This window comes from Oryzias latipes, chromosome 13, assembly GCF_053564925.1.
Source record: "Oryzias latipes strain Hd-rR chromosome 13, Olatipes_Hd-rR_3.1".
Lineage (NCBI taxonomy): Eukaryota > Metazoa > Chordata > Actinopteri > Beloniformes > Adrianichthyidae > Oryzias > Oryzias latipes.
Window position 1 is genome coordinate 23,375,364 of NC_136249.1, and position 27,871 is coordinate 23,403,234.

Sequence of the window (27,871 nt, forward strand, 5' to 3'; positions counted from 1 at the left end):
TTTATTGAGGCATCTGATTGGCCAGTATATAACTTGAATAACGCACTACAGAAAAAAAAAATCATTAAAAAAAAGGATTAACAAAAACATATAAAGAAAAGGGTAGGGTTTCTCAATAGAAATCTATAGGATATTGGGTTCTTGGGACCAGCAGGTACTTCCTATTTGAAATGCAAGTTGGGAGGGGTCACTCAGTCCAGTTCTCATGCACTCATGCATATGCAGTCAATGGTTGACTCCTGTCTTGATTTTGCGACTTGATGAATGCTGTGGGTGTCCAGATAACAAAATTGAAACCAACAAACCAAAAAAAATGGGTGAATAAAAAAGGGATTGACATTTTGTTTGAAAAGTGATTTATTTTCCATACAGTGAGAGATTATTAGCCTTGCTAAATCCAGTTTCTTTAATCCTGTTTTTGTAGCAGCTGTTTACTCTACCTGGTAATTTAAAGGCAGCTGGATGGACGCCAGTTTGACAGGTAAGCCCCCGGTGGTGAGTAAAAGTAGGGAAAGAGATGGTGATTCAGAGGCTGCGTCTATATGGTACGAATGGACAGGTTAAATTTAATTAATTACCATAATTTTATTGAGAAAGGACATATTAATAAACACTAAAACAAATGTAAGTATGCTAAATTATAGCCGCAAGCTAATTTCCATCTGCAGTCCCTTGGCAGGTTGATGTTAAAAGAAATAAAACAGAGTTTGAGAGAGAGTACACATAAAATTATATATAAAAAGAAAAAACGGTTAAATGACAGTATACAAAATAATACAAATAAAATACAGAATAAAAATAAGAACAGATAAATCATTTTTTTTAAGTCAGTGTCTGTTTTGTAATAATTTTTTCTTCTCATTTCCGGTCATTTGTGTTTGGACATTTTAGATTCCAAAAGCTACAGTTTCAGCTGTTTTTTTTTTTTAATGACAAAATTTGCATTTTCTCTGATTATTATTGGTTTTTCTATTCCAAAAAGTTGGGCCCTGGAATAGCAATACATTTTGTGAGAAAGACATTTGTCTAAATGGGACCTCACAGTCACCTCTAACAACAGCCCGAGTTCCTCTGTAGGAGCCTCTGAGTGATTTCTGCATGATGAATTCATTCAGTAGTGGTGGTGGTGGTGTGTGTGTGTGTGTGTGGGGGGGGGGGTTCTGAACCATGTAGGACTTTATAGACGAGACAAGTTGATTTAAACTGTTTAAGATGTTTGAAGCTCAGGAGTTTGTATTTGTGAAGAATGTGACAATTGTGGTAAAAACAAGTTGTTTTTTTTTATCAGCGCTCTTTTGGCTTTATTTGTCAACAATGTTTTGATGTGTTTAAAATTATGTTATGTATAATTTACAGTTCTTACAATATTTTTAACATGCTTTTTTAAAAGAAAGACATGAGTAAATCAGCCAGCCACCCCTGAACATCCAAAGCGGTAGAAAGTAGTCGAGGTGCTTCATGGGGGCTTTTGTCAAAAGTGAAAATGACTGTATCATCTGCATACATAATAGTGTGTATACATTTTTACACAGATTGGCATAAATACAAAACAGTAATGTTCCCAAGATTGAGGAACCCTCACTGGGAAGTTAAGGTAAGGTGAGTAGATGCCACCCACCTGCAAACGCTGTCTCCTTTCTGATAGATGTGACTAAATCCATTTAGTTTGCATCTTTTGTGAAATGAAATGCATTGAGTCTAGCAATGAATTTATTATGGTTTACTGAGTCAAAAGTCTGGGTGGTGCAAAGATGGATCAGATTTATTTAAAACAATAAATGAAAAATAAAAAGTTGCAATAATATCCCCCATTAGTTAGAGGGAACATTCTCAAAGGGAGAAGTTGCCATGTGTGCCTTGTGGTGTTATACCACCGGAAATGTTTGTCTTAACAAATTCAGAACAAATAAGGAGACGATAGAAGTTCAAGAGAAACATTTTAGATTCATGCGAAAACACTCTTTTGTTTTAAAATAATCCATTATATATGTATACATAATAACATATTAATAAAATATACACATATTTTTTCTTCAGAATAAAATAGTATTCTGTGGAAGGTTTATCTAACAATGTTTAAATACTTCTTTCACTAATTGTAGCATCAATAAAATCTGCAGCTGTTTTAAAAACTCATGGTACTGAGGGTGAAGGCTTCCAGTCTCACCCCTTTTTTTCCCAAGCCACAGTAGTATCTAATTAGAAATACATTTTGCTACTGTGTACCAAACAGCAAGTCCTTTCAAGCAGAACAAACAATCTAAAAACAAAGCAGGTTTGTACAGTCTCACCGAGTAGTACATGAGCCCATCTGTTTGTTTTGAGTTTTTTTTTTCCCCAGCTCTGCTTAAAAAAGGGAAGAAGGTACCAACACTCACACTGGTGAGTATGCAGACATGACATCATATTTTTAAGCGCAGAGTCTCTGCAAAGAGCGTGGGCATAGCAAGAGGGAGGCTTGAATGTGTTGGTGCAACTACTACACAGAGAGGCGACACCAACGCGAGAAGCAGCAGAACAGATGGAGTCTGAGTCTGCGTCTGTCACTTAGAACTTTGGAGGATCTAAAGGAATCCTTTTCACCATCCATCTCCTCATCTCTGTCTCTGCTAGTCTGGCTCTTTTTGCTCTTTTATCCAGTCACTGTTCATCAGTTTGTGGGAAACCGTTTTTCTTTTTTTTGTTCTCCTCTTGCTTTTGTTTGGCTGTCATGGACTGCGAGTACTGTTTAATTCTCCCTCACACTCCCTCAGGAAAATAAGGGGATGAAGAGCAGGTGGGGGGTGAGACGGGGGGATGACAAGGGCAGACGCACTCCATTAATCAACCAACTAGCTTTGAAAATTCACCTAATTAACGTCTAATTACAGAGCTGGGCACATCGCCAGCTGGCCTCCTATGTATTTTCACCAATCCGACCCCTGCGGTCCACCAAATGACAGAAATCATCCCTCTGTTATTCCATCCTGTTTGGTCTCTTCTTCACTAGTCCCTTTTTTTTTCATACAGTCACCAACAGCAGATCAGCACTCAAAAGGACATTCCTGTTGCAGTCTTACCGTACTAATGTTGGTTGTCAACAAAGGCTCATGGAGGCTCTCTGAAGGCAGCACTTCACTCCAGCGATGGATGCTGGAGTTCTCGTCTTTTTCCTCCAGGCTCACTCTGCGGGACATGGTTGCCCGCCAGGCCCGCTGGATCCTGTCAACATAAAACATGTGGGTCTTCGCCTTTTGAAAAGCAAATAATGATGTCAGTTCAAGTAGGCAATTGTATTAAAGCAATCAAACCTATGGTCAGTACATCTGACAATTAGATTGTCTTGAAATAGTCATCAGTGCAAAAACAGGCCTTTTAGAAACCAGTCAAAAATGCTTACCCCATTGGCAGATTTCCTTTAAATAAGCAAAAAAAAAAATCTAAAAAATGGTCTTACCAAGAATAATTATTGTAAGAAAAAAATTCATGTCACTAAGACATACTTTCTAAAATTATTTTGCTTTTGAAAAACTTCTTGAGATTATTTTTTCCAGCAAAATACATTTTTTCTTAAAACCAAGTTTTTTTCTTTTTACTTTAAGATTCATTTTTGCTTTGCAATTAAATGATGTGCTAAAGAATTACAGGAAAAATATTCAACTTCAATGGGTTTAAATAATAAACTATTGTGTTATATAAAAAAGGAATGTAAAAGGTAACGAAGCTTCCTGCAACAATCTGCAAACAGATAGTGAAGGATCTATCAGGTTTCAAAAAAATGTTTGCATTTATCATTTTTCAGGTAGACAAAGCAAAAAAACTAAATAAAACATCAAGACAAAAGAAATGAAAAAAAGGACGCATGCCAGGTCATCATTTAAGGAGGGATTAGACAAGAATAATAGACATGAGAATGAAAACAGGTCGAGTCAAAACAGTAACTTCGCAGTGCTCGGCTTCTGCTAACACTGTCACTTAGCGGCATCACACATGTTGTGCGGGTCAAACGCCAGAGACAGACGCAGCCTCATTAAGATCCCTGATAGCTGCTGAGAAGCGCTGAGCTGCTTTGACGGATCATTTAGCATTCAAGGCAGAACTTAAAGACACATTTGCAGCAGCATTGTTGAAACATAAACAGGGATGTCAGTAGTTTATTCTATCAACACCGTTTAATAATTTTTTTTCACAATTACTGAATATTTAAATCGTTTAAATCAAAAATGATTATAAACACGCAATAAAATAAACCAGGACTAATAAACAGTTTAATATCTCTTGGACATCAGTACTACACAAGCCAAATTACCTCCAAATGTAGCTTGAATTAAAACATGGTAGTCGTTTTGGACAAGTGAGTTTAGTAACATTTGCCAATATCCTACTGACATTATCAAATTATAAAACTGATCCTACTTTCATGGAATAGTAATAGTAACTTGGGTTTTTCTATGCATGTGTCCAGAGAAAATTAGAAAATATAACTGGTGGTTATTTCATGAAAATACATACACTCAGAGCTGCTCACAAATCTTCTTTTTGTGTGTCCAAGTCAATAGCCAGAAGTATATGCATTTAAGTTCAAATCAAGTCTCAAATCTTTAGCTGTCATTTTAAATCTCAAGTCCTGAAATGTACATGTTAAATTATTAAAGAAATGTAAACACATATTACTCTTAAACTACTTTAAACAAATTGAAGGGATACAACAACAGGGTTCTGTTTCTGCATTCCCAATACAAACATACCGTAAGGAAACCTTCTATTTTCAGGCCTGACAGCGATAACCCGAATATAAAAAAAAAGAAAAAAAAAAGAGAATACTGCTTTTGTCTTTGATGTCGAGTCTAAAGCTAAGTCTCAAGTCACTGTAAAGGAGACTTAAGTTAAACCCATATCTAAGTCCCCATCACTGTATGTACCTGATTTGTTGCCTTACGTACCAGTATTTGACACCAGTCTATTTGGATTTTTATTGCACAAAAAGAAACAATGGTACATGGTCAATAGTATATTTTGTGATCTGGTTTACCTATTTTGAAGGCTTACTGTGGTGATTTTGTTCAGTCACACTGGAGGTAGATCATTTTAAGGGAGTAACATCCATATTTTCTGCTCGTTTTCAATTTTTTTACTAACAAAATTTGTCATTGTTTCCTCTTGCTGTGATATCTGTTTAAAGCAGTTACATTACCTTTCTAAGGCAAATTAAGCAAAATGCAGAGGTAATGGCGTAGATTTGCAATCATCACCTTCATTTAAATATAGTCAAAGTTCCAGAATGCAATTCGACTGCTCATCTTTAAAGTTTGATTTGCTTTTTATAGTCAAACCCCTCTTTTCATTCAATGATTATTTAAATCATAAAGTCATGTTTTAAATATATCAAGAAAGACAAAAAATATATTTGTATCAAAATATTTTTGTTGATGCAAAGTTAAACCTTTTAACATGGGAGTGAATAGCAACTGACTTTCAGTGTAACCGTCATGTCACTTTTTTTTTTTTTATGTTCTTGAGTCTGGAATATTTAAACAGCTATTTTAAGGTTTAATTTGGTTTGAGATGCACCATGTAAGTGCATTAAGTTATTTCTAATTTTCACAGCCTTTACACATCTGAATGCATTATGGAGCTTCCTTGAAACCTTTCAAAAGAATAAAAACAATGTGGTTTTTCAAAAAAATCTAAAAGTTAAAAAGATGCTGCAGCACATTTCTCACTCATTTATTCCCACCAAGATTTTTCAAACATTAGCTTTTTTTTCTTCAACTATTGATATAGCCTTTTCATACTGTGGCTATTGATCTCACCTCAGTTCACAACCCCTACAAACAAAACTCCTTCTCTGTCTATCACTTTTGAGTCTCTTTCATCCGTGTAGTCACCCTGACAACAACGTCCAAGATAGAGAGTGGGATCAATTACTCGATAGAGAAACACATTCACCTGCAGTGGAGCAGAGAGTCAACTGAACCAAATGGAATAAATTGAATTAAGCCATAAATCCCTGCTCTAAAACCAATACCTTTCCCCCAGTCTTTGTCCATCCCTATTTTCTACACTTTTACTCTGTCCTAAGCTTTATTTTATCCACCCCTGCCCCATGTAGGACTGCCTTTGCTGGGGGATTTGGCTCCTTTCTACATCTCAACCATGTTTCCTCTACACAGAGAGAGCTTTTTCCCCATCCACCTTAAACTTTTAAAGAATAAAAGCCTAAAGCGAGAGCTGTTTCTTACTCAAATCACCTTAAAAATCGTATTAGACTGTCACTGAGGGTTCATGGCCCCCAAATTGCACTTTAACCTCAGAGTCCCAAAAATGCAAATAAAAGCAAATGACTTGATTTTATGAAGCACTGCTAAAAAGCCCATGCATTAGAAAATGCTGAAAAAAGTATTTGAGCATAGAATATCTGCCGACAGCGTGATTCAGCGAGGTGCTCTTCGAGGTGCTCTTCAGCAGGAAAAGTGCTATATAAATAAAAAGTTGAATTTGAATTTGAGTTACGCCACACAGTGAAGTCAATGGAGATACTCACACAATAGCCTTTATCTCGAGGCACTGCTGTTGGTCAAGGTGGCGAGGGTCATTGTACTCATCTTCACTCCTGCAAAAACAGCCTCTGTGAAAAACAAATAAAGCTATGAAGCTTTAAGTAGTCTGACAAGCTGCTCTTGTTGTTTGAAACCTATTTATGCACAGAGGTTTAAATGAACAACTTTATATTTGTAAGGATTTAGAGGCTGTTTAGAGTTAACTTTAACAAGGAGACATTGTTAAATACAGTCAACACTCGTAATCCTTGTGCTATCCTAGTCACTAGGCACTTTAACATTGGGAGTGGGGTCATCTAGACCTCACAAGACAGTCCGCTGAACCTTTTTTCTTCAATGATTTGTGATCTTCACTGGTGTCCTCTCCACCTTTATCCACCTTTGTCATGGTAGGGAGAACACGTCAATGTAAGGATCGGGTCATCTGGACCCCATAGGATAGCACAAGGGTTAGAAATTAAATGGTCAGATTTCTGGGGTTGCCAAACACACCTGTGGCTAAAAAATGTGAGAATAGGAGCATACATTTACAGAGAGGCCATCAAAGCTCAGATCTGAATAAGTTATGGTATATACTTTTTTTATTATTATTATTATTAGTGCTGCACAATATGTAAAAATAAATAAAATAAAAAAAACCTGTTGCAAACATACAATAATTGTCAATATTGAACACAAAATCCTTTTATATGATTGACTGACATGCATTGTCTGACCAAGGACTTTAGTGTGTTACTGTAATCCATTGGAATTTTGGGCTGTAGATCCCAAATAGTGAATGAGCTGGTTCAACAGCTACGATAGAAAATTTCATTTTTTTTGGTTTTAAATCCCTATTTCAGAGTTAACGGCTCATATATTTGTAGTATTATTACTACATTAAGTTTTTTGATGGCAGAATTTTTTATTTATTGTGTGATTATCACTCAAATGAAGGGACTTCCACATAAGACTGTAAATGACAGCTGTGTCATTCAAGCACCTTACCTCTCAACTTTGCGAACTGCTTGCCCTCCACTGTGGCTATGGCAGCGGTTACATCTCTTTACTTTTTCCTGCAAAGAGTAGGCATCAGTTAAGAATCTGTGTGTCGGTTCTAAGTTAGGGTAAGTGCAGACAGTTGAGTTAGAAAAGGAATCTGCTATAAAACTGAAGCCAAATCGCAGCTTGGTTCACTGTGGCACCTCCTGAAAGGAAGGCCAAGAGAGAGAAAAAAAAAAACGTCTTCAGTGTTGAGCAGACATTGGAGGAAGTGTTATATAAAAACAGTAGTACCTTTATAGATTTACATGTTATGCTGTCTCACGTAGCCTTAACTCAATTTTAATAAAACACAATTAATTTTTCACAAACTAAATGTCTAATTTCCGATAAATAAACTCAAGAGGCTGTGTGCGTCTAGTTGTCTGCACTGCAATGAGTCAACAGGATCATACAATTGTTTAAAAGATTTTTACTGTGTAACAGCATGTGACAAGTGTCAAACCAGCCCAATGATTACTCCGAACCAGCCCTGAGGCCCCTTTCAGGCAACTCTGCAGGCAAAAACTGAGCGATGGGGCATGTTTCTGCAATGCCAAGGCAAGTCAACTACACTTTAGTCTTCAATATGGATTTTTTAAAATTTTCTATCTACATCAGATTTTAGAACAGCACCACTATAATATATGTAATGAGAAAAATGCCTTTGTTATCTTTTGTAACTTAATTACAGTCGCCTTTCCACTGCTATGAACGGCAGTGTTGTTATCACCAGCATTTCTAGCTTCAGCAGGCGCCTGCTTGCAAGAGTAAATCTGCTTTACAGTGAGTTGCATCACTGCAAGTGGACACGCAGAGGATTGCAAGCTTGTGATTTCAGGTTAACACTAAGGAGCCGTTAACTTTTAGTGAACCGTATACTATTCTCAAGAATTGCAGGAAGTACTAAAAATGAGTGACTATAGCAATCACAAAGTGTCAAGGCAAGTGACATTGCCCGAATACCTCAGATACTGGGTGTGTGTTAAATGTGTAAATACGCAGTTGCAGGTTTTACGCCCACAACAACCTATCTGACACTAAAAAAAATATAATTCCGTTCCGGGGGCGGGGAGAAGCATTTCTCGGCCTGAACTTCTGCTTCTTCCTGGGGCCTCAGCGGAGGCCGCCTTCCCCAGGCAGATATGAGGCACTTCGACCAAATTGTGTTGCTTATCACTAGTTTAAAGTACTGGAGGATACCAGTACCATAAACTGGTACTCGTATTCTGAATCATTTCAGATACAGAAACCGACACCTGGAAAACACTTTAACTAAAAATAAAGGCACAAACAAAACTAGAACTCTTAAAGCAGTGTTTTTCAACCTTTTTTGAGCCACGGCACACTTTAACCTTGACAAAAATCCCACGGCACACCAGCATCCAAAAAAAAAAAAAAAAACAGAAATTCATGGTCTGTATTGATCGACAGCCCCCCCCTGCAATCTCACGTGCATTTTTGTGATAATTGTGGCAGAAAAAGCAGGAAGTTGCAGCTGTTTTTTCTAACAGATGACGTGAAAGTTAAATTAGAAAATTTAGAAACTGTTTGTTTGTTGTGGTTTCAAGACGTTTCACAAAGACAACTCATTGTGCGCTGTCCCTTTAAGCCAATGCATCATGGGAGATGTAGTGTGAAACTGCCAAAAACTTGCAGAAAGACTCGCGTCTCGGAGCTTCATTGTTTTGTTCACTTGTTCCACAGTCTGACACCAGACTCTGTGGAAAGCTACACCGCTAAAGACGAGCTTTAGCTGGTATTTTTGTTAGAACTGAGAGACTTTATCAGCAGAATTAAGAACAAGGAAGTGAAGACTTTAAGCACTTCTGATTGGTCAGACTGATGACATGTGATTAAGCCTTCAAGAATGATTGGCGGAGACAGGCAAAGGTGCGGGACTTTTTCGTAAACTGTCATAGTTGCAGGTAAATCGCGGTACCGTCATTCTTATCAAAATGTCTTTAATAGAATTAAATAAACACAAAGAAAAAGTACTTTTTAAGATCTTTTATATTCCTAACTACTCAGTGTTTTATCAGGGCCTGTTTGGATGAACAAAGAGCTGATTTCCTGGAGATGGAAAATGTTTTTAGATCAGTTAATGATTAATGAGGGCAATTTCCCACGGCACACTTGACCATCTCCCACGGCACACTAGTGTGCCGCGGCACACTGGTTGAAAAACACTGTCTTAAAGAACTATAATCCATAAGACATTGTGTCACCTCGTGCACACCCATCTTGGTGCTGTGTTTTTGGTAATACAGATGGGCAGAAAAGTATTTGTCAGTCATTGATTCTACAAGTTGGCCCACTTAAAACCCATGTCACACAGCCACTACGTTTTGCACATTTTCCACATATAACATTTTGTGTTTGTCATTTGTCGATGTGCACAGATGACCGTTGAGGGTTTCGGCCGATGAGTCTGTACTTGAATACGGTTTTGAACTCTTCAAAATTTTGGTCAGTTGAGAATTACGCAGTTTATGCGCATTTTACATAGTTTATATGAAATTATTATTTAAATATTTTGCAGTTGTGCCTGATTGTTCAGAGGTGCATAAGCAAATTTGTGGCTTCCCACGACTGTTCTATGTATGTCTAATGGAGTTTTCACGAATGTACCAATGTATAACCTTTACCGCGCACTCATCACGTTAAAATTACGTAAATGATGCACAAATTTTGAGCCAGTCTTGGCCTTTACTTTACATTTTCTTTATGTGGTTTATTCGTACTTCTTCGATGGTTTTAACATGGGTGATTTGTAATGCAAAGACTACAACCGTTCTCATTTTTTCCACGCATATTAGCGTATGACCAATTTTTATCGGTCCAATATGTGCAAAATGTACCTAGTGGGCATGTGACATGGCATTTAAAAGATAAGAGGTCTGTAATGTTCTTCATAGGTACATTTCATTTGTGAGACAGAATTAAAAAAAAAAAACGAATCCAGGAAATCACATTGTATTGTTAATAATTTATTTGTATAATGGTGCAGGAATACAACACTGGATGGTAAAGACAAAGGTCAAATATTTTCTGTAAGTTTTATCAGATTTGCACAACATGTTGAATCTGTAAAAAGCCAAAACCTTCTATGTCTGCAGTTGCGCACCAGAGGATTGTTATTGCTGTCCTAGCTGTACCATTCTGGATGTTATCGCTTCTTCACTCAATGAAGTCGGCAAAGATTAGGAGTTTAAAATGCTAGGCAGGAAGCCACCGACAAATTTTACTGCATGAACAAGTGTTTGCAAGCATTTATTGGGTATTTAACCCAGATACTCAAGTCAGAGAAGGAATGCACAACAAATGGAAGCAGTAGAGCTTTATTTGCCAGTGAGATCATCTTTAAACGACATAAAATGCAGCAATAACAATCTGTTGAATCTGTCACAATAGATTATCGCGATAAAACAGGCCGATTGTGATCTACAGGTCATTGCCATTGCAAATGTCAACTATAATGCCTCGCCCTGTCAAATAAAATGCAGTCAAGCTATATTAAAATATCCCTAAGGAGTAGTGCAATTTCAGATGATGAGAGCAAAGGAATATTTGAATCAAGCAGGGTAATCTAGTAAACCAATACAGGCAGCCACATGCAATAGTTTTGCAGAAGTAACACAACCTCTTCTGCCGGCCATGTAAACAGCTTAATTGCATTATTTTCAATTTCCCAATCAGGGCAATCAATAGAGTGAATGGGGAGGTGAAGGTAGACGGTAATAGGCTCTAAGTGGCTGAAAAATGTGAGACAGACAGAAAAGAGGAAGGAAGGAAGAAAACAACAGGTCACAGCAGAAAGTCTCCCCCCTTTAATTGATGACTTATTAAAATCCTAATTTCTCAGAGTCCTAGTTCTATCACAGAGATCAATAGGAGGCGTCCCTGAAATACACAAACTCACACCTACGGTGTCAATTGGATGTGAGAGGTGCCCTTCAAGGAAAGCACCGCAGTGATAAAGCTTCCCACACACGTGACCTCAACATGCATGTTCGGCACAGAGAGCTGCATGCACAAACACACATGTTTACGTGAGTGTGCTCTCAGTAGATTTCACTGTAGAGATGCACTGAAGTATCAGACCACTTGCTGTCCATCTGTAGCTTGACTTGTTGATCAGCTTGTGGAAATACCCGATCAGATGCAGCCGTATCACCGGAGATGCTTATTAATCGCAACATCGGAAATCAATTTACATACGAGGTACGTGCAAGGAGTAATACGGGAGTCGACATTTACTCTTGAGCTCGGGCTCAAACCAAGACTGCTGAGAGACGCAGGCCTTCACTGATGTGTTCTCGTCAATGCCTGACTTGATATGTAATTTTCTGTTATGGCTTTGGGGCAAACCGGCAGGCATGGATGTCGTCATGTAGTTTTGTGTCAAACCTTTAAAAGTCAATTAGAGATGAGAAAATGGTCGGAAAAAAAAAGAAGAAAGACAAAGACGTGCTTGAAAGCTGATATCAACTGAAAGTAAAGCGAGTTTCATACTAATAGGCGTTCACACAAAACTCGCGTTGCTGAGAGAGTAGGTGCATCAGACCGACTTATCATATTCCGGAATTGTCTCTAAGACTAAAGAGTTCAATTCTGTCAACAATCATTTTATTCTATGATTCTCAAATATCTAAGGTAATTTTACTTTTTTTCTTATTTAACACATAATTGTATTCAAAGCAACAGCAGGGTTTCTGACATTTCAAACCAGCTTGCTTAAGAGTTTTGACTTAGCACACAAATTTATTTAACCCTGGGAAGTGAACCTGCAACCGATCGCTTAGCAGGTGTCTACCAACTCCACTGAACTCCAGCAACCCCTATTAGCCACTCTATATCATGTAAAGTGTTTATCAATGTATTTTCCGCTGACCCAATGGCTCTGAGGAACTCTTTAGTCTCCCTGGCAGTAAAGCTCACAGCTACAACCAAGGGAGTGAGAAAGTCCCAATAAGGGGTAAGAAGAAGTGGGCGGAGCATTTCCTGTTCTCCAGAAAGATGAAGATTACAGGAAATGTGTGGAGTAACATGATGTGATCACTATTTTGCTTGTGGTGGACAGTTCATTATCCTATTGAAGAAAAGGGGGACACGTGAAGAGTAAGATCATGATTAAGATCTTCTTTCAGTCAAACATCAGTCAATCACTCAATCACTTAAACAAAATCTAATTAGACATTGATTAAAATTTATTATTATTAGTATCCTATGTTTTGCACCACTGTAGTGCATTGTGTACATTAGCAATAGTAAATGGATGAGAGCAAATGAATGAAACTCTCTGCATTGGGGTGGTCACATGTGAGGCGTTTGAATGAGTTATAGAATTGAGGGTATGTTTCAATGTGATGACATATTTTTAAAACTATGGCAAAAATTTACAAATGGAACAACACACAGACGTGTCTCTATCATGAGGCTAAAACAGTCTCATCTGACAGGCTCATCTTTGCTTCTGTGCAGGTTATTACAACTCAATCGAGCTTTTCGGAGTGAGCCGGCACAAACGGCTCTAAGCGCCGCAGCGTCCCACCGGGGGAAATATGATGATGCGCCTCTGAAATATGAGACCACTTCCGTGGCACCACACTCACACTATGTACATCCTTCCGTGATCCCGTGTGCTGCATCCAGGCCTGACTTCTTCATCTACAGTGTCTGTGTAACACTAAAATAGACATTTTTCTCAATGAATTGGAACCAACAGTAAGGTTCGAGAATTAACATTCCAGCTGAGTGCTGGGTCAGCTACTTCACCTGTACAATATGTTTCACAGTCTGTTAATTGTAACCCCATTTGTCACAGTGTTTAAATAAGCTCCAAGTAAGACGGTTAGTCACACCACACGGCATGGCGGTAAAATTCAGCTGTCTCCTTGATTACGGGGTAATAGCTGGATAGATGAATGTCTTTCTCAGGGCAGTTCTGCCTGATTAGTCTTCAGAACCAATGACCCAACATTTGTCTTCTAACTTATATTTTATAAGCTGATAACCAGTCTGCAGTCAGCAAACCTTGTTTGGCAATTCCTGACCAGTGGCGGTTCTACCCTGAATTACTCCCCGGGCGAGGCCCCCCCCCCCCCCCATAGAGTCACTTTGTCCATTTATTGTAACTGAAAATGCAGTTAGGAAATATTTAATAAACACAAACAATCTGAAATAAATATTATAAAATACAAATCACACTAATAATACACTAGAATAAATGTAACTGCACCACTAAGAAGAGAAAACACTAACTAAAACCTAACCTTTGTGGCCTTCCTGATGCAAGCTTGTCAATAACGTCATCATATGAAATCTGCTCCCCCCCTGAATGATTGATACTAACAACAGCAGGTTAGTGAATTGCTCCTGAGACATTGGTGATCTCAGGTATGACTTGATCAACTGGAGTTTTGAAAAGCTAACAGCAGCAGCAGCAGCAGCAGCAGCAGCAGCAGCAGCAGCAGCAGCAGCAGCAGCAGCAGCAGCAGCAGCAGCAGCAGCAGCAGCAGCAGCAGCAGCAGCAGCAGCAGCAGCAGCAGCAGCAGCAGCAGCAGCAGCAGCAGCAGCAGCAGCAGCAGCAGCAGCAGCAGCAGCAGCAGCAGCAGCAGCAGCAGCAGCAGCAGCAGCATGCTACCATCACAGCTTATTTAACATTATGAACTAATATACAACAATAAAACACAACAAAAACTTTGTGTTACAGCAGAGCAGACAGACACACGAATCATAACTAATGTTACAAGTTAAGGCAGAGCAAACATTTAAGAATAAATATCTTAAAAATGACGTTATTTGCAATATTTGGGCCTACTTCAGTTTTGGTCATGATAGACCAAACAAGAGATTTTTCCTCTGCAACGTTGTTGTTGTTGTAGGGCAGGTAGCATTCGAATTTAGAAAACGTGCATCTAGCTATGCGATAATAACCTTTTCTTTGTCTCTTTTCTCCTCTTCTTCTCTTTTCTTTCTAAATTGGGCACCAGCTTTCATTTACAGCAGGAGCGCGTGCAGCTGCACCCAGGGTCGCCAATTCGCTACATGGCGGCGCAATTTTTATTTTTATTTTTTCATCAAGCACTGAGCCGCGGCCCGCGACCGTTGCCCCCCTGGAAGAAGATCCAGCCAGGTTTGCGCATGCGTTTTGTGCTCCGTGCTCACCTCAGCCTGCACCCTTCACCCCGCGCCCCCTCCCTTCTCCTTCTTCACCCCGCGCCCCCTCCCTTCTCCTTCTCACACACATTTGCGTCTACTTCTCAAAGACAGGAGGGAGCGCAGCTGCGGGGCGGGGGCGCTGCCAGGTTTCAGGCTGTTACAAACTCTGTGATATAAGTAAACCAATAGTGATGCATAAAGTATTTTACAAGAGCTGAGCCGCTGGCGCCGCCCCTCCGTCATTTTTCCGCCCCGGGCGATCGCCCGTATGGCCCGTGCCTAAAACCGCTACTGTTCCTGACTGACAGGAGCCTCCTCTGGTGTGGCCTCTGATTTGACCACATCTGGAGTTTAAGCGAGGAAGTTTAAAGGAGCAATAAAGGAGAACATGTGCGAGGCTGATTGAGAGCATTCAGAGGGTTGCACCATTATAATACATCGTGGGGTAAAGTGGGAAGCAGTGATGGAAAAGTGCTCTCAGATCTCTGACTCAATATCCACAGCCGCCTATACTGCAGCAACGCTACATCACTGCCATTAAATATTCAGAGGCTCACTGGGCAGGTGAAACTGCCCACCTAGGGGGGCACACAGAAAACACTTTTTTTGCTGTCAAAACTAAGCATAATGGCTTAAAAAGTGGAAATGTAATGATTTCTGTTTGGACGCGATTTATTTAATATTGCAAACATGAAAATAATGATGAAGTAACCTGTTACTTTTACAGCTTTCAAACCACATTTCAGAGTGGAGAGGGAATCCAGCCAAATAAGTCATCTGGATAAAGACTAAGGACATCTGACTTAAGAAATATGGATGATTTGTTTTAATATTTGCCTATTGTGTCCTTGCTTGAAATTCTAAGAAACATTTGTCAGTGCCGGCTTTAACGGGATGACATCATTCCTGAAACAGTTTTTCGCCCCTTCCCAAGTCCATTCATACTTTTCCTGAGCTGATCCGAACAAGTCTACACTTCATCAGTGATGGTAGGTCGGGCTTACCTGGCTGTTGATGTGCAGAGCAAGGTGCCTCCTTTCCCGCGCCAGGCTCCCGTTGCGCAGCTTGGGCTCCTCTCCCTGGTGCATGTTCCTGGAAGAGCGGTATTTAAACTTAGACACGCAGAAATCAGGCTTAATAGCCCGGCAGCAGCAGTGGAGAGTACGCAGCGTCCGCCGGCACAGACAGAGCACAGCTATGCAGGATTTGAACACTAATCAGTGTCTGTCGGAGCAGCTAGTGCTGCAGCGGCAGACGCTCATCCTCAGCTGCTGAATAGTTGTCGTTAGGAGGAGTGGTTGGATGAGACACTGACCTGGACGCGCTGTTCCTCAGCATGACGGGCCGTCTGCCCAGATGGAGTGAGTCGGGAGCGCAGCGGATCAGAGACCACTCTTGGAAAATTCTGGCAGCCAATGGGATGCTGAGCGTCTGCGCGTACTGTTCTTTTTTTAATTTTTTATTTATTATTTTTTTTAACACAGCCACACCCCTGCACCTGTTATCTGATTATCATTTCTCGACTTTGCGCTTCAAATGGTGCCCCCCCCCCCGATGTCTCCTAGAAAGATGTCAGGGGGAATGTTAAATAAAAGTATTTTAGATATCTTAATACTCTCCATTTTCACACTTCATAACTTCAACTTATCTAAATTTGAGAAAATCATACTTGTTATGCGTGAAAATGCATGTACTTAAACATATTTTGCAATTTAATGTATACATGCTATAGGTTCCAAAACTGTTACTAATGATACAAAAGCCCAACAAGCAAGAATTCAACATGTGCCATTGGCCAAATTTTATTTGAGAATATTTTATTTGGCTGTTTACCCAGTCTCATTGATCGTGCAGCAGGTGGTGCTTTGAAAAAATAGGGCTGACAGATACCTAAAATGTTTTTTAGTAAAGAATAGAGTATAACAAATCCAGCAACAGCTTTAGGAAACAATGTTACTTTATTTTTCTATAAAATAAAGTTATAGCATCTTCGCTGTCAATCAATTGTTCAAAATAAAGTTAGATTTTTTTTCTTAATTTTTTCCAACCTGTGAAAAGGGAAACAAAAATCCAATTCCACCTGTCCCCTATTCTGACGTCTGAACGGACATGAATTTTAAAGTTGTACAAATGAGTTGGCGCCCTCTGTCGGTCGCATTGTGCAAATGCGCTGCATCTGACCGTTTACTGTAAGAAATGTAATTGAAATGTTCATATTTGCTGGATATTAAAAGGCACTTAACCATATGAAAAAAAACATATAGAACACAAACAATTGATGCAGTGGCAGCAAGTTATCAAATAACAGATACCCTTTAAAAGCCCAAAACAAAATCACCCTGAAATTTAAATAACAATAAAATATGTAGGAAATATTGACACATTTTTGTTGTAGTGGGTAAAATGTGCAATATTTTTGGTTCAAAATGCAATGCTTGGTAGAAGCATCAGCTTTCTTTGCATCACGTTTGCTCAAAGATCTAAATGCTGCTCCAGGAGCAGACAAAACAAAACTGGCATCATTTCAGAACACTCCTGTATGCCAGTGAAGACAAATGGGCCGAGCAGTGGTCCGGGAGCTGGGGTCAGACACAAAAAAGATGCAATACCGCATTACTCATGTACCAGTTATACAAGAAATAAAAAAATATTTACAAATAGAAAAGTATACACAAAAATCTATATATTTGTGTGTGAACCTACCTGTGCCCCCAGCCTGGAGAGGTACCGGTTGCGCAGACCAAAAGCAGACATGGGTGCCAGTCTCGCAAAATCACCCTGTGTCTGCTTGATGGGTCTCCGTTTAGCCCTGCAGGAATAACAACCCGACCACCTTAAACATCCAAAACATCTATGCTCACAAAAACACCCCAGAATTATTATCTTTATGACTAAAACATGTGCAGCAAAAGCTTGTAGAAGTAGTGTATTTAAAGTAGGCAAGACAAACACAGCTTAAAAAGAATCAATGTTTAATTGAATGTCATAAATCTCTGCAACAACTGTATTATTTGGCAAAAAAATACGTTTTATGATTTATCTTCCTGTCTATTTGGATTCTCTCTTCTTCTCATTTACGCTTTCAAACTTTGACACAGATCAAATACAAATTGGATTATTGGGTCCAACCCAATGAGTTGAACAAAGATTGAACTTAAAGTCACATCAGAGGTCAAGTGACGACAACCATGTCTTTCAGACGTTTTAATTTGCAATCACAATAATGGTTCATTTATTAGTTACTATCTTCCTGCATGTGTTTAATGTGTTTTTAATATTTCCATTGAGGCATTTTTGTCCAAATGAGATAAGTGTATGTTTAGCCAACATCACAAAAATATACAGTCATGTGGAAAAAAAAATTACGATATACATAAAAACTTGTGTAAACTTTGGGATACATGGCTATTTACTCGCACCGTAACCGATTCTGAGTATGAAATCTGAAAAAAAAACAAAAAAAAAAAACTTAAAGATCTACGAATGTAATTTAACAAAAATAGTTGTACTTCTAGTTGGGACGCTCGTTGAATGTCACTCGAAACACAGATGCATCAGTCCTGCGTGAATCCTCCTCCCTCATCTGACTCTATCCTCCTGAAGACCAACCACCCTCATGCCCTCCTTAACTTCATCAATAAACCTCCTCTTTAGTCTTACAAGCATAAACTGCAAATGTTTAGTCAATTGTTACTCAGCTTTTTGAATGTACCTTGTCCTTTCTTCCTGCCCACAATTATGGATGCCGCCATGAATTTTGCTGTATATCAGAGGATGTGACAGATATGACACCCTCTGTCAGAAAGTAAAGAGGTAGTGGAAATAGACCAAAAACACAATCATGATGCAAAACCCAAACGTAACCAACCAAGCACCCGCTGAAAACTAGGAAGTGGAGAGTTCCTGACCTAAGACGGGCTGTAAACATCCATCCATCCATCCATCCATCTTCCTCCACTTATCCGAGACCGGATCGCGTGTCCTGATTTGTTTTCCACATGACTGTAGATATGCAACATTACTGGAATCCTAAAAGAATTGAGCGAAGTGCGTCGACTATGTTTCTTCGGCCCATAACCATTTGAGTGCTTTTACACGGACCTCCCCTGAGCTTGGTAAAGTAACACGTTTGTAAAAACTGAATTTAAATGGAAGCCTTAGAACAAAATATTTGAAAAATTCCTCACACCAGGCACGGACACACACGTTCGAGCGCCCACTCTTGCATTCATGCGTTGCTACACAAGTTTGTTTGGGCTCTATGTAGAAAACGCACAGTAATTGAGCAAGCGTCAAAAGTTAAACCCGTTTAACTTTGACCAATCAGGGACATGGATTTGGCAGCGATGTATGGATGGCGTCCTTTTCAATACACGGAAGTGCCAAACACTTGAGAATTGATCATGGGGGAGAAATTAATATCTGCGGTTTGTGCCAGAATTATATGACATCAAGTCTTTCATATATTGGAATAGAGCTGGGAAAGAAAAAGCCTGGTGCAAAATTCACAAGATTTGCACTTCTTTGACATTTCGCACCAAGCTTCTTCTAACTGTTAGTACATGTACTAGTGTCAGACATGTACTAACACCATTAAAAAGGGCAAACAAAAACCCACAATCAGCCCGCGCCTTCCACAAATACCCGGTGTGAAAGTAGCATGAGTGTTACAGCCATGCATCATTTGATAATGCAGTTAAAAATAATAAGTAGCTGAACCAGTTCAGCAAGTGTACATATAATACCTGATATAGGAATCCTATATCTTAAGTGCAACAACACAATGAATCAAGTACTTATTTGGGATGTATGCACCGTCCTTCTGGATACAAAAAGGGTCAAAGTTACATTAAGAATCCCGACTTTGTTTCATCTGTCAAGAAGTGTCATCATGAAGCAGTTTGACAGTCAGTTTGAGCCCAGAAACAGTCGGTGTAAACTGGAGTCCAAAGCGGGTTTTGGTCATTTGTCAGTTTAAGACACTGGGTTACGGAACAGCCAATCCAGACAGTCAGTTCTGGAGCGAAAAACCACAGATGACATCACTGGGCGGAGTCAGTCCCGCAGTCCTGGGGGGGACAGTGCAGGCTCCTGGCTCTGAAACCCAGGACCATGTGTGTTCGTTCACCATCATCATCATCATCATCTGGAAAATATCAATTACAGCATGGACCAAAAATAAATTAGTACTGGTAAGTCACCAAAAAACATGCAATTAATAAGCTTGAGGATTTCGAAATGGATGCAACTTCTGAGAAATCTCATGCAAAGAAGAACAGAAAGCCATCATGCCCAGAAAGAGAACTGGTGTGGTTTGTATAAAAAGAGACTGATCTAAATAACAACCACAGGTGCTTGGGCCGACATGCAGCCAGCTCTACGGGTGAAATGAAATGAAGGCCAAGGTTTCAGTCGATGCACTAAAAAGGTCAAGATGAAACAGAGAAGAGTTTGACAGCATCAAGTTGCAATTAATCCGGTTTTTCCTTCAACTCATGCTCGATCTTACACGTTAGTACCAGCAGCTCATGTTGCAAAAGATGGAATAAACTTGAAAACAAAATGAGCATAAAGAAATCTTAGATGAAAAACATTTTCATTTAACACAGTCACAAACGTTCAGTTTTCCCTCCACCAACAAGATTTTACTCTTTTTTAATGAATAAAAATCAGAAGGGTGAACCGAGTTTAAATAGTTAGATGGAGTTGCATTATAGTTATCACACTGATTTTTTCTGAGTTTTGTTAAATCCCTCCCAAAAATGTGATTCCAGATGCTAATATTAGGTGGCAATCACCACATAAACGCCACATAGGAGCAGTTGTTGTTTGTTTTTTTAGCCACTGTGGTTTCTTTCATATCCACAACCTGAGTTGAAGTCTGTTGCAGTGGACACTTTCCCTCTCAGTTAGGAAATATTTTGATCAAATTTCGAATTTTGGCAGAATTTGTGGACCTTATTTAACCCGCTTTCTTTCCTTTAAGAAAAGAAAACACAAACTGGAAAATAATGACACTCACAGTCACACTTATTTCTCAATATGTGACAAAATCAACTATTTATCATATCAGGCCATCAACTATAAAACACAAGATTTTCAAGTATTGAAAGTTTTTCAAGAAGTATTGGCATTACCTTATAATTTGTTATTATATAACTGATAATCTCAATATTACTGAAAAAGTAGTACAGCTAAAGACACTTCCTGCTTCAGTGAGACTAGATTCACTAACAAAGACCTTTGTAGCTCCTTAAATGATGATAGTTGATTAAATGGGAAGATCATTTTTTTGGCTAAGCTGTTTGGAAAAAAAGTTATGAAAGATGAAGGATGAATGCTACTCACTCCGCATCCGACGTGGCTTCTTTCTGGAGTTTGGCTCTGGCTGCAGCCGACTGATTCAAATCCCCGCCTGGAGCAAGACAGACAAACAAAAGGATTATGAAATGCATTTGTCTGAGTGTAGAGGGAGCTAAAGACGTGCAGGGTAGTAAAAGGGGAGGGTAGAGAGGAAAAAGAGAGGCGAAAACAAGAAATAAAGCAGGAGAGTCCAGGACGATAAAGTTCTTACCTTTGACGTAATCCACAAAGTACAGCATCACCACAGCGATCAATGCAACTGGGATATAAAGGGAGAAGAAATCCACATTGTTGCTCAAAAGTGCCAGGTAAGTTTGGTAAAACGGAATATTTAGAAGACAAGCAGAAAAGAGAGATAAAAATACTGACTGCAAATGCAGGCGCAAAAAAAGACCTCCAAAACCAGATAGCCTCTGGAGTCCAGGATGGCGCCGGCTGCCATGGCAATGAGAGCCAGGCCCAGGTTCTGGATGGACTGCATGCTGCCAGGCAAAAATGCAGCAAGACAAGTAACAGTTATATGAACAAAGAGATGTCCAAGCCAAGAAAAATAAATATTATTAAGCAACTGAAACATGTACGTACAAGCCATAGGCTGTTCCCAGCTGATGTTCAGGCACCATAAAGGCCACCATGGGCCACAGAGCACAAGCCAGCAAGGAGTACGACACACCAAGCAGAGACTGGAAGACAAGGGGATATGATGATTCATCTGCCATCATGTTCCAAAAACAATCCTCGGAAATCTGTTTTAGTCACAGCAAAAACTACAAAACATATCAAATTTTGGTATAAACGTAATGAAAAGCTTGCTGGATCGACTTTTCCCTCTGGTTTCAGGACTTAAAATAAAAGGCCAATTTTAAAAACCCCTCTCTATGCATTAAAAGAACAACAACCACATAAGCAAAAAAGAAAAAAGTTTTGGAAAAATGATTCAGAAGTTTAAGCTATAAAAGCAAACTTTGCATTTCACAGTAAACTCAAACCAAACAAAATAAAGAAGACCTACCTCACTCCCAGGTAATCTGTCACTTACTCATCAATTAAACCTTCACTCTAAACCAGTAGCAAGATTCCCCGCCTTCTTTTCCCAGCCAATCACAATCATATTTCTGATTGAAATTCATGGATGTTTACTCTGTGCTCCATTCTCCACCATGACCAACACTCATGGACTGGCCTCAACCACCATTGGTGTCTAGGCTCTGGGCTTTACTCATCTGAGCCTATCCATTCAGAATAAAGACGTCATTTGCCCAGATTCTAACTGCCAAAAGACCATGAACTACATGTTTGTATCACAAATACATCTTTATTGTTCCTATACCCAAGATCTCTCCTTATTGAATTCATTGAAAAGTTTATATTTCATAGCTAAGAGTTTCAGACAGACAAAAAGAATTTTGCCAGCATCTGATCCCGTGCATCTTCACAGCTGTAAAGATTTTATTCCCTCCTGAACTAGATTTGGATAAAAGAAAGGATTTAACAGAATTCTTCTAGGGTTAAAAATTGAAAGGAAAAGTTGGATCTTGTTTGTCGTAACTTTTGACAAATGCATCCTTAATCAACAATTTTCTTTAGAAAACAGAAATTAGGGGTTGATAAAACCAGGTAAGGCTGACATCAAGATTTAAAAAATATAAATGATGGCTTGACTAAAGGTACTAACTTTCACGCCCGACTCTACTGTGCAATAGTTCACTAAAGTACAGCACATATTTCTGCTTTCTTTAGTTACCATGGCAATCCATGGGTTCCAGAAGGTAAAGGCCAGCATCATGTGAGCCGCAAGCGTTGCAACCACGGCCATCATCACCCAAACCACGTTCCTGCCCGTCTTATCAACCACGAAGCCCAGGACGGGAGATGCAGGCGCTGAGATGATGTACACAATACTGGGAAAAATATGCCACATCAGCCAAAATGTATGCTTTTGAAATCATGCAAAGATTCACTATTCCTTAAATGTAAAGCAATTGGGTTCAAACGGGCTGAGAAAAAAGAAAAGAAAGTTAAAAAAAAAAAAGCCACAAAAATACTTAAAAAATACTACAGTCCACAATGCAGATTTAATTCCAAAAGAAATGTGAGCTACCTGTTGACAGCTCTGGCTTCAGCTGGAGAGAAGTTGAATTTTTCAATGAAGAATACTCTGAAAGTCAAAATACGATAACGGTTCACAGCATATACTTGCACAGATATGATCAGAAAAAGAGAGCAAATTGAGTTGCTAGAGTAACTCAATCTTCTTCGTATTGGTTCTGGTTCCCATTGGCATTGCGTTGTCTGTGCACTGCATCACACAAGCACTTCACTTCCGTACATACAGTTTCACTTTTTTTTTTTATCTTCTATTTTTTTTAAGCGTCTCATGCATTAGACAAAGCACTGGACATCCTACTTAATCACCCTATTTCCTGAGCTATAGAAGTGGAACTAACGACGCATCGCTCGGACTGTCAGCCTTAAGTAATGCAAAGACACTGCAGCAATAATGAGGAAGAGTTATGGCTGTGTATGAGTCACAGAATTGACAGACTACTTACTGGCCCAGTCCAATAAAAGGGAAAATGGCAACATAGTAACCCACGCAGATGATGAAGACGAGCCACAGCGTGAGTGGGAAATCTTTCACATCGGTCAGCTTGATCACCTCGCCTAAAAGGCAGAGTGAGATTGGTTTGAAACAACACTTACTTGCAAATAATCACAAGAAACTCTTGGAATTCAGCGCTCTAAATGAGGTCAGAAAAAAATGCAAGGCCTTGAAATCTCTGCATGTTTCATTGATATTGCAGGACCCTCTAGTGATCTTTGATGGGTGCGTCAAAGTGGAAAGAGGTTGATGGAGGGCAACTTCTCATGTTACCTGTTTTTCCTTCTTCTTTGTGAAGGATTCTTTCTGCTCTCTTATCCAGGAATCCCAACACCAATGCACAGACTAAAGAAAAGAGGCAGGTCACTGCAGCTAGTAAGAGAAAAAGAAAAAGATAAATTAGTTCAAAACAAACAAACAAACAATTGACCCTTTTTTCAGAATGATAAGATTATCCCAGCATGTTGGATTTGTGTTAGCTGACACAATTGTCTTTGTGCGTTTGTCTGAGATGGTCAAAGTGCAGTTTTAAGAACACAGGAGCAGGACAAACATATCATAAACTAAGACTACTGCAAGATCTGCAGAAATGGTTGCAGTTCTTTGCACGTAGTAAGAAATAAAATTGAACCGACACTTCTCCTTGTCCTTGTGACTCTTTTTGAGGTAGCGAGCTGCACTTTTGGTTCTCTTTCTTACTTCTCTTTGCTGGCTGTGTAATCTGAGATCAGCACTTGCAGGGAAAGGATCTAGTGTTTCCAGCACGGAGGCAGCAAAAGGCAGCTAGAATCTCACTTCATGATTTTAGACTAGTGTTGAAGCATGGAGTTTTGGCAGGTGTGTGTCACATACCTATCATGAGTGATGCACCAAGCGTAGTGGGTCCAGGTGAACCAACGACAACTGCAACTTTGTTGTACACCCAGCCCATAATGTTCATATTGACTGTGCTGCCCTACATGTATCAGGGAAAAAGATACACATTGTGTCAGCTCGTAAAAACAAAAATTGAAATTACGTTGTTGTTTTTCTTAAATCCGTACCAGTCGAGCCATGCTCAGCTGCAAGCCAAACACAAGGTTGAGTTCTTTGCCTTTAAACCAATTGACTGCATATGTATTCTGGGCAACAGCCAGCGACTCGCCTCCAATGCTGTTGAAGAGATGAAGAAATAAATAAAGAATGTAAGACATAGTTAGACATGTGTTCCTAAAAGGTTTAGAGACTCTTCTTGTTTAGCTTAAAGACCCACTCCAATGAAAAGGGTGTTTTTAACATGTTCTTGTCGCGTTTTTCTCATGATCGAGTAAATATGTCAAAGAATTTAAGCTTAAAACTGCATTTCTGGGCATTTCTTTATTCAAATCGGGGTGAATCGGGAGCCGATTCTGTTTGAAAAAGCTCTCAGGTGTGACGTAGGAACTGAAAGTCTCCCTGCTCCGCTCCATTCTGATGCATCCACTTGTAGACAAATAGATCCATCAACGTCTGAGCTGCAATCTGGCTCAAAACTGTACAGTTGGATCGCTCTGATTAAGGGTGCAACGCTTCACAAAACTCACGTTTCAGATCGTGTCACGGTTTTAGAGTCACGGTTCAGATCATTTTTTGGATCAGTAAAACAGAAAAAATAAAACAACAAAATAAAAGTCTACAATTATTCATTCATCTTCTAAACCCGTTTTGCCGGAGCCAATCCCGGCCGCTGGTGGGCGAAGGCATGGGACGTCCTGGAGAGGTCGCCAGTCCGTCGCAGGGCCACAAATCACACACCCATGAACACACAATCACACCTATGGACAATTTAGAGTAACCAATTAATCTATGGGGCATGTTTTTGGACGGTGGGAGGAAGCCGGAGACCCCGGAGAGAACCCACACATGCACGGGGAGAACATGCAAACTCCAAACTGAAAGGTTCCCCATTGATGTTCTGTTTCAGGTCCCCCACCCGGGGCTTGAAGCGGGGGCCTCCTTACTGTGAGGTAAAAAACATCACTTTTGTTACACTGGTAATGTTAGGTTGGGTTTGTAAGATAGCAGAAGAGAGTGTAAACAAAGGGATGATGGGATATCAGTGGAGGCTGACTTCCGCACCAACAGTCCCCCCCCTCAAATCAGAGGCAAATGTCCTATGAACTCCTGCCGCTCTGCAGAAAATATGTCTTAAGAAAAAAGACAAAGGGTTCTTGATTTTGGCTCATAACGTTATATTAATAATTAAAAGACCGCTTTCTCAAGGTATAAAATTATTGTTGGAGTGGAACTTTAATAAAAAATGTCTTTTGATAGGCTGATGGGGTTACCCAAAAACAAAACGTCCAAGTTCCATCAGCCAGAAGAGATCATACCAAGCTCCAGCAGCAAAAATTACCTGTGAAGAAGTTCAAATACTTTTGTTTTTTTAAACAAATTAAAAAAAATAGCAAAAGAAATTAAGTTTTATCAAGTATCTGATGTGCGGAACGTTTCAAACCCTACCTGTCCAACGCAGACAAAGAGGGAGAAGATGATAGTTCCCAGTCTAAGGGGGGACATCAGCAAAACAATGCAGATGATCAGCATGGCAGACATTTAAGGAACACTTACACAAACATCTGGAAGGAATAAGTAAACATGCAGCTTGGTTTTATACCTGATTCCAAAAACCCTGTCGAGCAGAAATCCCCCAAAGAAGCAGAGGACAACATTTGGCCAGGAGTACCAGGCGTACAGCTGCATGAACTTTGCAGTGTTCAGGTTCAAGTCCTGGAGACAGGAGGAAAACATTATAGTCAGGACTGGTTCTCCGTCTTATTATTTCTCAAATCAGCAAGCTGCATGACAGCAAAGGACAATAAGAGTATGCATCCCATTTGCATCAGAAAAACTCAGAGAGACGGTATGGTTTGTTTCAAGAGGAAACCAGATGTTTACAAAAAAGTGAAAAACATAACTGAACGTTTGAGTTTTTATCTCTTTGTACAAAAAGTTTGGAAGTAATCTAAGTTTAAAAGCGTGTAATCCAGGGATTTTGTAACCATCCAATCTGTATAATATGTTTAAAAATGTCAGATAAGATCATTTTTGTGTAAAAAAAAAAAAAAAAACAACAAGAAAAAACAGTTTCACTTCTTCAACTTGCCTGGATGACTTGGGTTTGAAGTGCGGCGGGATTATCATAACAAAAATAGCTTCCTGAAAAAAAATATATTCAAATGATTTACCAAGAAACACATAAGAGCCTTTTTGTTAACCATTTCTGCTAACATCGATCGACAAACAGCAATAAGCAACAATTCGGAGCGCCCAGCAGCTGTAATCCCAAAATCCTCCCAGTCGTCAAACCGGTTTGGTGGAAGGTGTTTCCAGCTCACCGAATCCCAGGAAGCACATGAAAACCAGAACGACCGCCCGGTGGGGAAGGCGGCTGGGGTCGCAGATGGCGGACATCGGTCTGTCGTCTCCTGAGGCTGAGCGCCGCTCCGCGGGGGAGCTTTCATCGTCCTCCAACAAGTTCTGCCGCTCCACGAAGTCCGCCATGTTCGACTGTTTGGTGAGGAGCGACCGATCATGTGACCCAGCACGGCGAGTGAGTCACGTGGCATCTGTACGCGCGTGCCTTCCAGGCGCGTTCAAAGGCGCGCGCTCACTGTTTAAGCAGCTTTACAACATACAACCATGATTAGGACAAAAGGTCAAAACTTAAACAATATTCAGCGTAATATTCATTCACAAAAAAAAAAAGTTTACTTATTCCTTTCGTTTTTTTTAAAGTCATCCTTTAGGCTTCTAAGAAAAAAAGTCAAAATTATTAGGATTAGTATTCATAATAATGAGATCAAAAGTATAATTTATGGCATTTAAAATAACGTTTATAAAATAAAAAAAACCCTACCTATCAAAAAGGGCTAAATTGTGAGATGAAAAACAAAATTAATAAATAATAGTCAAACTTTTGTGACCAAAAGTCACCATTATGAGATAAAAAGTCATAATAATGAAAAATAAAAATAAATCAAAGTTACAAACTATGCACTTGTCACAGTGGTATTTACTACAAATAAAAATAGTATAATATTAGTGGAATACATGAATAAAATGTTACAAAACAAAAGAATTAAAAAGAGTAACCACATGCCTGACTCCCCTGTTATTAGGCTTAAGACCTGGTGTCATCCTAAAGGCTCCTACCAAGTACTAC

The 27,871-nt window shown here is 39.4% G+C and overlaps 2 protein-coding genes across 5 annotated transcripts in view; both read right to left on the reverse strand.

Moving 5' to 3' along the window:
• schip1 (schwannomin interacting protein 1) overlaps nt 1-16,182 on the reverse strand; it is a 247,031-nt gene extending 230,849 nt beyond the window's left edge. The window contains exons 1-5 of one of the 2 annotated variants that reach the window (XM_020708229.3): nt 16,039-16,182; nt 15,728-15,815; nt 7,527-7,594; nt 6,524-6,592; nt 3,060-3,201 (exon numbers count right to left, since the gene is read on the reverse strand). In XM_020708229.3, coding sequence (XP_020563888.1) covers nt 3,060-3,201; nt 6,524-6,592; nt 7,527-7,594; nt 15,728-15,815; nt 16,039-16,061 — 390 coding nt within the window. In that variant the 5' untranslated portion in view covers nt 16,062-16,182. Of the gene's footprint in view, nt 1-3,059; nt 3,202-6,523; nt 6,608-7,526; nt 7,595-15,727; nt 15,816-16,038 lie in introns of both variants that reach the window. The other variant, XM_011482493.4, reaches the window with a different exon arrangement.
• A 318-nt stretch (nt 16,183-16,500) lies between these two features.
• On the reverse strand, nt 16,501-27,305 carry mfsd1 (major facilitator superfamily domain containing 1). 3 transcript variants are annotated; one of them, XM_004075366.5, is made up of 17 exons: nt 27,045-27,305; nt 26,813-26,865; nt 26,324-26,436; nt 26,170-26,212; nt 25,995-26,062; nt 24,732-24,840; nt 24,541-24,643; nt 23,962-24,060; nt 23,639-23,750; nt 23,188-23,244; nt 22,831-22,987; nt 21,672-21,769; nt 21,456-21,568; nt 21,298-21,345; nt 21,072-21,138; nt 17,427-17,532; nt 16,501-17,302 (listed from the first exon to the last, which is right to left on the reverse strand). In XM_004075366.5, the coding sequence occupies exons 1-17, from the start codon at nt 27,208-27,210 to the stop codon at nt 17,243-17,245; spliced, it is 1,572 nt and encodes a 523-aa protein (XP_004075414.1). In that variant the 5' UTR covers nt 27,211-27,305; the 3' UTR covers nt 16,501-17,242. The 3 variants fall into 3 exon arrangements, 2 of the variants coding, with proteins under 2 accessions (XP_004075414.1, XP_020563889.1); XR_013647076.1 differs by having other exon boundaries at nt 16,663-17,302; nt 17,427-19,869; XM_020708230.3 differs by lacking the exons at nt 16,501-17,302; nt 17,427-17,532 and adding an exon at nt 20,061-20,273.
• Between the last annotated feature and the right edge of the window lie 566 nt (nt 27,306-27,871).